The sequence below is a fragment of the Hemiscyllium ocellatum genome, chromosome 29 (genome assembly GCF_020745735.1).
Source record: "Hemiscyllium ocellatum isolate sHemOce1 chromosome 29, sHemOce1.pat.X.cur, whole genome shotgun sequence".
NCBI lineage: Eukaryota > Metazoa > Chordata > Chondrichthyes > Orectolobiformes > Hemiscylliidae > Hemiscyllium > Hemiscyllium ocellatum.
The window spans coordinates 23,989,150-23,999,780 of NC_083429.1; the positions used below are offsets into that span (position 1 = coordinate 23,989,150).

Genomic DNA, 10,631 nt, shown 5'->3' on the forward strand with positions numbered 1-10,631 from the left:
TTAGAATTTCAACTCTTAGATCTGGTCTATCCTTTTCTATCACTATTTTAAAACCAATAGAATTATGGTCACTGTCGCCAAAGTGCTCCCCCAATGACACCTTAATCACCTGCCCTGCCTTATTTCCCAGAGTAGGTCAAATTTTGCACCTTCCCTGGTAGGTACATCCACACATTGAATCAGAAAATTTTCTTTTGCACACTTAACAAATTCCTCTCCATCTAAATCCTTAACACAATGGCAGTCCCAGTCTATGTTTGGAAAATTAAAATCCTCTAACATTAGTACCCTATTATTCTTACAGATAACTGAGATCTCCTTACAAATCTGTTTCTCAATTTCCCTCCGACTATTAGGAGGTCTATAATACAATTGTAATAAAGGTGATCATCCCTTTCTTATTTCTCAGTTTAACCCAAATAACTTCCTTGGATGTATTTCTGGGACTCTCCTCCCTCAGTACAGCTGTAATGTTATCCCTTGCCAAAAATGCCACTCCTCCACCTCTCTTGCCTCCCTTTCTGTCCTTCCTGTAGCATTTGTATCCTGGAACATTAAGCTGCCAGTCCTGTCCGTCCCTGAGCCTAGTTTCTGTAATTGCTATGATATCCCAGCCCCATGTTCCTAACCATGCGCGGAGTTCATCTGCCTTCTGTTAGGCCTCTTGTATTGAAATAAATGCAGTTTAATTTATCAGTCCTACTTTGTTCTCTGCTTTGTCTGGCCTTGTATACCCTTGAGTTTAGAAGACGGAGAGGGGATATGATTGAGACGTATAAGATTATGAAAGGATTGGACACTCTGGCAGCAGGAAACATGTTTCCACTGAGGGGTGAGTGCCGAACCAGAGGACACAGCTTAAAAATATGGGGTAGACCATTTAGGACAGAGATGAGGAGAAACGTCTTCACCCAGAGAGTGGTGGCTGTGTGGAATACTCTGCCCCAGAGGGCAGTGGAGGCTCAGTCTCTGGATTCATTTAAGAAAGAGTTGGATAGAGCTCTCAAAGATAATGGAATCAAAAGTTATGGAGATAAGGCAGGGAGTGGATATTGATTAGGAATGATCAGCCATGATCATATTGAATGGCGGTGCAGGCTCGAAGGGCTGAATGGCCTACTCCTGCACCTATTGTCTATTGTCCCTGCCTGCTCTGACTGTTTGTTCTCAACTGTACCAGTCTCAGATTAATCTCTTTCCTCACTAGCTCCCAAGTCCCACCCCTCCACCTTAATAGTTTAAATTCTCCTGAGCAGCTCTAGCAAATCTCTCTGCCAGTATATAGTCCCCTTCCAATTTGGGTGTAAGCCGTCCTTCTTTTACAGGTCACTTCTACCCCATACAAGATTCCAATGATCCAAAAGTGTGAATCCTTCTCCCATATACCAGCTCCTCAGCCATGCATTCATCTGCTCTATCCTCCTATTACTGTCCTCACTAGCTCGTAGCACAGGGAGTAATCAGATATTATTACTCTCCAGGATCTCTTTAAATTCCAGGCTCTCTACATTCTCCCTTCAGAATCTCATCCTTTTCCCTTCCTATGTCATTAGTTCCAATGTGTACAATGACCTTTTACTGGTCCCTCTCCACCTTGAAAACATGCTGCACTCTCTCTGAGACATCCTTGATCCTGGCACCAGGGAGGCAACACCATTCTGATTTTTCACTGCTGGCCACAGAAACGTCTGTCTGTGCCTCGGACGAGAGAGTCCCCTAACACAATTGGTCTCTTGGAACTTGGCGTGCCCCTCATTGCGTTACAGCCAGTCTCAATACCAGAAACTTGGCTGTTCTTGCTACGTTTCCCTGAGAATCCATCACCTCCTACATTTTCCAAAACAGTATACTTGTTTGAAATGGGGATAGCTACAGAAGACTACTGCAATACTTGCCTATCTCTTACCTTCCCTGGAGTTAACCCATTTATGTGATTGTATCTGCAATTTTTTTCCCTTCTTATAACTGCCATCCATCACACCCCCTTGCTCTTGTAAATTCCTCACTGCCTCTAACGGTCCCTCTAACCAATCCATTCAATCTGAAGGATTTGCAACCAATGACATTTATTGCAGATATAATTCTCAGTAAACATGTAAACTCTCCCTCAACTCCCACATCCAACAAGAAGAGCACATCATTCTACTAAAGGTAATTTTTGCTTCTTCCAATCTACAGACACAGAAAATAGCACTGTTTTATTCCTCTATAAATACTGCTCCTGACCAACTTAATACTTCTGGCTTATATTTTAAAGTTTAATCAAGAGACGTATCTCAACAAAACATAATCAAGAATCCACTCTACACACTACTGCAGACTTACTGTAAGGCCACACTTAAAAATATTCACTTATCTGTTTCTGTGCTGTGACCTTGCCCAAACAGGTTCTTCCAAAATTAGTTGTGAATTTCAGTGTTTTTAATTTTCCCAGACACACACTTGAATGTCCAACAATACATGACTTCAAACAGCAAAGGCAGTAACTGCGCAGGTTCACTGCTGTGTCAGTTAGCAGTATTTCTCTCTAGCTCTATTCATTCCCACTCTCTATGTTTCTTAATCAATTATGTGATCCATTCATCCTTACTGTGTGTGTTAACAGGCACATACAAGGAGAAAAACAGAGGTTGGGCAAAGTTTGATGCAATTAAATTGATTTCAAGCTAATCTCCAAAACAATAAAGATGCAATATTAAAAACAGGCAGAATCCAGAATATTCTCAATATTACATTTAAGTAGTGGACTGAAGCAATAAATAAAGGCCTTACCTGATCACACCTCCTGAACGAGATAGCAGCATGCATATTAGCAATGACAAAACCCATACAATAGCCAGAATAAAAACTCCTGGCCCTACTCCCATTACAACATCAGCCATTGTGAAGTTTACTGTAAAAGAGTAAAATAGTGTTAGTTCCTGAAACAACATGAAAATATTAATAGATGAATGACTGGAGGACAGCCTTGTCATCTTTAAGCATGTGATTTTTAAAAATTTACTTATTAGATCTTTTCCGATCATACTTTGAACTAATTGTTTTACTCCTTTAAACGTCTTCATGCTACACACTATTTCTTGGCTAATGTAGCTGGAGTAAACAAGCTTAAGCTAAATATTGAACAGTGTGCAAAGTGATTCAGGAATATTGCCTCAATATCTGATCATCTTGATGAGAAAAGGCTGTTCAGACTCCACAATACAATGTCTTTCTCCCGGATTGTCCAAGCAAACATGTTGCCCTGAAAGAAAATCTACTGAGCATATTACCTCATCAAGCTGACAGGAAGGAACTCGGTTACAATTTTCTCACCCCTTGCAAACGAAAGAAGAAACATTCAGCTGGACACTGCTGCATAGAGAGGACATCAGATATAGAGAATTGCAACTTCGACACATTCAGACCTTGGGCAGTAATCTTTAGAGAGTAATGTTCCACAGTGTTTTTGAAATATTTCTTTTTCAAGTCAATAAGAAATGCACCACATCTGAATGGACCCTCTATGCCACCCCATTCATTGTCATTAGCAGGTTACAAGAGCCAAAGCATGTCGCAAAGCTGTGAAGAGTTTGAAGAGCAGTATTTGGAACAATTGAACAATTTGCTAACCTCTGTCTATTAGAGATACGATAAATTGTGAATTGTTTTCCATATCATTCTGCACAAGTAACTGACGCATTTTGAAGTAATTCCTTATTCTCTAAGTCTATAAACAATGGAAAAGATTCACCAGACAGAAAGGCAAAGACTTATCAAGACAATTATATTTCCCTTTTAATTCTTCCTCTCTGCATTTAGTCCTGATCTACCTACATCTACAATTTTTTGACATTCTCCAACACTTGAACAAGTATGTTTATTCAAACCCATCCTTAGATATAAAAAGTGTGTAATAAGTGGTAATGAATTGATTGTCTATTATATACTCAAGCGGATTTTTATACACTATAGGAACATAAAAATGGTGCAGCCCACTACATCTGTGATACTTTGCCAGATGACCATTCCTGGAGTTTGTGGTCTTTGACACCGCTATTTGTATGTGGTTGTTTGAGGCTGTTACCTTTACTTTACCTTGGGCCTATCTAGTGATTCGTGGTAGTGGATAAACTACCACAAAGTACCTACTTAGATGGCACTGTTCTTGGATAACAAGGCGGCTTACTGCATGATATCAATAAGTACAACTTGGTCAGGAACATTACTGAGACCTTCGGGACAGATACATCTGCTCGCTGAAAGCTAGTGTAGATCACCTGCAGATTGTATGTGACATCAGTCCAATGGGTGGAACCAATGTAACAGAAACATTAATCTCATTACAGCCACTATGTTATGCATCATCTCCCACTCCAAATTTTATTTTCCATAGTTAACTCCATTGTACTTGTAAAAGTATACTACATTTATCAGCACCCTGGAGGTTCCACCATGTCTAGGAAGCCTAATGAAACGCTCCCCATGATCAGCTGGTTCAGAACTGTTTGTTTCTGGATCAATTGTTCTCTGGGAAGTAGTCAAACTCCTTTGAATATCTGAAGAAATTTGTACGTGACATGCATGCCAGCTCAAAGTGAAGTTGTTTGATTGTGAACAATTTACACATTTTCAACTTTTTTCTGTGTATTTTAATATATTGTAACTTGTAGTATTTATATGTTTCTGACAGTTATTCCATCTAGACCATGTGAAGTCTGATTGATAGAGGCATTGCCATGCAGAATAGACTGGTTAGAAAATGACCATCAGTAACTGCTAAACTCTTTCAAATTCTGACCAGGCAGGTTGACTCAGATTGGTCAAGACTTTGCCAAGGAATGAACCAAAAATTACTTATCACCTATTTTGTTAATATAAAACAGGCACACTGTGTGTACATGTTAGCACTGCTGCCTCACAGCGCCAGGGACCCAGGTTTGATTCCTGCCTCGACAACAGTCTGTGTGGAGTTTGCACATTCTCCCCGTGTCTGCGTGGGTTTGCTCCAGTTTTCTCCCAAAGTTCAAAGGTGTGCAGGTTAGGTGAATTGGCCATACTAAATTGCCCACAGTGTTCAGGGATGTATAGGTTAGGTGCATTAGTCAAGGGAAATGCACTTACAGGGTAGGAGAATCATGTGGACTTGTTGGGTCAAATGGCCTGTTTCCACATTGGAGGGATTCTTTCTGTCTGCAAAGGATATGGTAAGTGGTATTACCACACAGGTAAACTCCCCTGCTTAATTTAAACCAGCAACACAGAAAAGATTTAACCTGTGCAGTAATCTGTGAAAGTTCATGAGGCCAAGAACTATTTAAAGTAAAAATTAACAACTTTATTTCTTAAAATATAACAAAAAAATTCACTAACAATCATTTACAAATCCTTCCTCTAACCTTTTATTTTCCCTTCTAGTCTGATTAAATACCTCCCCACCCCCCGAGTAAGATTTACCTAAAATTCAAATTTCAAAACTAGACAGCTGTCGAATCTTCCCTTTGTGTCTTCCTCTGTAGATTTTCTGTTTCACAGGTCATCGATAATGGTACCTTTATCAGAGCTGTGTTTCCGGCAGTCTTTACATGCTGGCGGTTTGGCAGCCAATTTTTCCTACTCTGAAACAATCCAATGCTTTGGGGTATAAATGAATTTAGTATATTGACAATATTAAAACCCAAACTTGATTGGAGGTTGGTATTTTGGGGTGTAATTTAAATTGATTGGCTGAATTCATTTTTTTCCTCATAGCAACACAGCCAGTGCTAGCTGCTGGACCAAATGCTACATTGTAAATTCTCCAGCACTGTGTGTGCTTGCTAAGTCTTTCACTCTCCTAAAAGGTACAGTACACTTCTACACCCTCATAATAGTAGTTATTGTGTCAAACAGCATGACTTAACAATTGGGCTCAGTGTAATGCATATGTGTATGTACTGGAAGCTTCATGTATCAAAACACAGGATTTCTTTTAAAAAAAATAAAAATCAAGAGTTCATTTGCCAACTAATCTACACTCCCTTCTCATGTATTAACTAAAGGTTGTATCCCTTTATGATGCTATTCTTGTGAACAGCATGCTGAGTGTAAAACAATAAGCTTTGAAGAAATGTCTCTTTTTTCAGCAATATCATAGTTATTGCTTGTTTAGCCATGTTAAGTGATCTGACAGGATAGCAAACATTGCATTTCTATTAAACTTATATTTAACAGTGATGTCCATTAACAAAAGCAAGTTTTTTTTTTAAATCCCAGATTGTTGGGATCACCAATTTAGTCTCTAAAACCTCAGTTATATTTTCTAAAGGTCCTTGCTAAAACAGTATAAAACTGCCTCACTTTCTCCAACTGCGACTGTGTGCTACTTCTGCACTTAATGCTTGATTTTGAAGCAATCCTGTGTCTTAAAACTGTCATCTCCAATTAAATTCAATCTTGTGCTCTTCATGCTCTTTCTCAGACCTTGAACTGCTTGAAAGTATTTTTACATCTTTATCAATTGCTTCTCAATGTTAATGTAAATGAATTTTAAATCTCAGTTCAATATTCTATAATTGTTCTTTAAAATTGCATTCTCCAATCCAATTTTTAAGATTAAATTCCCTACAGTACAGAAACAGGCCCTTTGGCCCAACAAGCCCACACCGACCTCCGAAGAGTGACCCATTCTCCCACTCATGCACCCATCTCTATGGGCAATTTAGCCTGGCCAATTCACCTGACCTGCACATCTTTGGACTGTGGGAGGAAACCCACGCAGACAGTGGCCTGAAGCTGGAACCGAACCAGAGTCCCTGGCGCTGGGTTTCTTTATAATTCTATATCTCTGTACTGTTTATAAGGTTTTCACAGCATTTTTAATAATCAGAATGGATGGATACCTACTTCTTTGACAACTTTCCAACTTTCTGCAGCCCAGATGCAATTTTTACACATCTTTTCAGGTGAAATGGACATTTTCCTTCCTTTTCTCAGCCTAAAACACCACGCATCACTTCTACATATCGTTTTAAATGTTTTCTGGCTGCTTTCTTTAAAAATGTTCAAGTTGAAATTGCACTATAATTACTTAATTTCAGCTGATTTAAAATCTTTGATTATTCCTGACCTTTCTTTTTCTGCTACTCCTTTGACTGGATTTATTTAAGTATATTTTGATTCCGGATTCTGACACCTTCCCAATTCATAGATGTGGTTTAAATGTATTTTCTGGCTCTTTCATAGTTCCTCACAACTACACAACATAGAGTCTAATGTCAATGATAATTAGATAAACTTGTTCTTTTATTCTTAAAAAAAATTAACACCACGCACTTCCTCTAGGTAAAAGCTATTGCCATTCTACCCCTGAAAGTTCTTTCCCTTCCCTTTCCTACTGCAGAATATTTTGAGCTTCCTCTACCCATTCTCTTTAAGATCAATTTCAAGCTCCCCCACACCCCCAGGACAAATTTCTGTTTGTTACTTCACTTCCAGTCTGGATTTTATTTTTCATTAACTATGCTTCAGAACCACCTTTCTCTGTAAGTTTGTTTTCCGGTTATGAACTACATGTTCACCAGTACTAAACAAGTCCTACTTAATAGAGTCTTTCCACTCTACTTCATGCAAACCCCCCAAATTTCTCGCTCCAAGTTTCTCAATTGCTGAATCTCTGATGGAGACAAGGATCATTCCCAAAGGATCGGTGATGCTTATTTATTAAACGCCGTGAGTTGCAGCTGACCCCGGAAATGTAAGTATTGCTATCGCGTATTTTGTTCATTGTCCCCTCACATCTGTACAAGAACCTCTAGTACACACCTTCCAGCTTAATAAATCTTGTTCTCAAGAATTACACAGCCAACTTTTTCAACTGTTACGATATTAAAGCTGATTAAATATGGGCTGCTTTGTAACTATGCAAAGGCAGGGCAAACTGCCTTCCAAAAGTGCTTTGCAATTTGATGTAGTTGCACGTCTCCCCCCCCCCCCCCCGTACCGTGTGCAGTCCCTCTGGGAGACTGCCCTACACCCGCTGCGCTATAATCTTGTCAGACAACACCCAGTCTCTACTCAAACTCTTTCAAAAAAGCCAATTGTCCCACACATGCCGTTTCCGACCTGAGAAACTAGCTCAAATATTAAAGTTCTCCAAAGCTCTCCCCGAATGAAGTGAAATCTCAGACCTTGCGACGTCCACCCTAACAACTCGGAGCAGCAGCACCTCGCAACATCCACCTCACCTATTGGCTGACACCGGACAGCGACCAATAGGAGGCTCCGATACATGTAGGTTAACACCCCATGGTAACCGTATAAGACTGAGTGCAACGAGAGAATAGCTAGAGTTAATATACACAGAGTTAATGAAGTGATCTAATACACAGAGTTAATATACACAGTTAATAAAATGATCTAATGTAGAGTTAATATACACAATAGAGTTAATATACACAGAGTTAATGAAGTATTATAATACAGAGTTAATATACACAGTTAATAAAGTGATCTAATACAGACATAATGAAGTGATCTAATGTAGAGTTAATATACACAACTAATAAAGTGATCTAAAACAGATAATGAATTGATCTAATATAGAGAGTTAATATACACAGTTAATAAAGTGATCTAATATAGAGTTAATATACACAATAAAGTGATCTAATGCAGAGATAATGAAGTGATCTTATATAGAGTTAATATACAGAGTTAATAAAATGATCTAATACACAGAGTTAATACAGTGATCTGATATAGAGTTAATAAACAGAGTTAATGAAGTGATCTAATATAGAGAGTTAATATACAGAGTTAATAAACTGATCTGATATAGAGTTAATATACAATTTAAAGGTAATCTGATATAGAGAGTTAATATACAGGTAATAAAGTGATCTGATATAGAGACAACGTACAGAGAGTTAATAAAGAGTTACCAGAGTTAGTATACTAGAATTAATAGATTGATCTGATATAAAGAGTTAATTTACAGACAGTTGATGAAATGATCTGATATAGAGTTAATATACAGAAAGTTAATAAAGTGATCAGATATAGAGTTAATATAAAGAGTTAATAACGTGATCTACTATAGAGAATTGATATAGAGATCCTATAGGTAATATACAGTGATCGAACATATAGTTAATAAGCAGAGTTAATGTACAATCATCTTGTTTAGAGTTACACAGAATTAATATACGGTGATCTAAATAGCATAGTTAATATACAGAAAATTAGTGATATAAAGTAGAGTCTTAATATACAAAAGATTAATATGAAATTATCAATTGATGATGATCGATCGCTCATTTAATATATAGTTAATATATAGAATTATCTAATATCCAGAGTTAATAGACAGAGTTAATATACAGGGACTTAATATGAAGACTTAATTTTCAGAGAGTTGATATGCAGAACAACCTAATGTATATAGTGTTAAAATGCTATGGTAAACAGAGATCTAATATACATAATGTTCATATCTATATTAATATGCATATTTAATATACAGCATGACCTAACATAGAGCTAATGGATCGTGGTGTAAGAAACAGTTAATCAATAAGTGCTCTAATATACAGTTTCTGTGCAGCGTTGATATATAGTGAGTTAATATACAGAGTGATCTAATATCTAGAGCTTATGTACACATAGTCAAAGGATAATGGCTCAATTTACAGTTATCTAATTTAAAGAGTTAACATACCCTGAGTTATTATATGCAGACTTAATGTACAGAGAGTCAATATAGAGAGTAATCTAATATTATGATGACAGGTCACAATCCCAAAATATTAGAAACGTGCTTTACTTCTAAATACCATTTTTTAAATTAAGTAACTGCTACAGAACAGGAATAGCAGGAGTACAGAACAGTGCAGTATAGTGGCTGTTAGCACTGCTGCCTCACAGCACCAGGGACCCAGGTTCGATTCCAGCCTCAATTGATTGTGCAAACTTCACACAGTCTCCCCATGTCTGTGTGTGAGTTCCTCCCACAGTCCAAAGATGTACAGATTAGGTGGACTAGCAATGAACTCTGGCTATGAGGAATGCAAGGTAACATGGATAGGGCTGGGTCTGGGTGAGAAGTTCTTCAGAGAGTCAGTGCAGACCCGATGGATCAAATAGCCTGGAGGGATTTTGTGATTCACTGAGTTCTTTAAGGCAACACAGTGGTTAGCATTGCTGTCTCACAGCACCAGGGTCCCAGGTTTGAATCCAGCCTCAGGTGACTGTGTGGAGTTTGCACATTCTCCCCGTATCTGTGTGGGTTTCTTCTGGATATTCCGGTTTTCTCCCATAGTCCAAAGATGTGCAGGTCAGGTGAATTGGCCATGTTCAATTTTCCATAGTGTTGGATGCATTTGTCGGAGGGAAATGGGTCTGGGTGGGTTACTCTTCGGACGGTTGGTGAAGACTACTTGGGCTGAAGGGCCTGTTTCCACAATGTAGGGAATCTAATCTAAACTAACTCCATATGTAAACTCAATGACTGGCAAAGTCCTGTGTGAAACCAGTGGAACACCATATCTGCAAAGTCAGGGAATCAGGAAGAGAATTAATAAGATAACAAGGGACAAAATCAGAAATTGCTGGAAAAACCTGGCAGAGAAAAAACAGAGTTAACATTTTGGATCTAGTGACCCATCTTCAGATCA

At 38.3% G+C, this 10,631-nt stretch overlaps 1 protein-coding gene across 2 annotated transcripts in view; it reads right to left on the reverse strand.

Moving 5' to 3' along the window:
* Nucleotides 1–8,210, reverse strand: part of tmem218 (transmembrane protein 218) — a 33,502-nt gene extending 25,292 nt beyond the window's left edge. The window contains exons 1-2 of one of the 2 annotated variants that reach the window (XR_009646265.1): nt 6,865–6,951; nt 2,773–2,893 (exon numbers count right to left, since the gene is read on the reverse strand). Coding sequence is in view for 1 of the 2 variants with exons in the window: in XM_060847076.1 (XP_060703059.1) it covers nt 2,773–2,882 (110 nt within the window). In the remaining variant the exon portion in view is untranslated. Of the gene's footprint in view, nt 1–2,772; nt 2,894–6,864; nt 6,952–8,147 lie in introns of those variants that run through there. The other variant, XM_060847076.1, reaches the window with a different exon arrangement.
* Between the last annotated feature and the right edge of the window lie 2,421 nt (nt 8,211–10,631).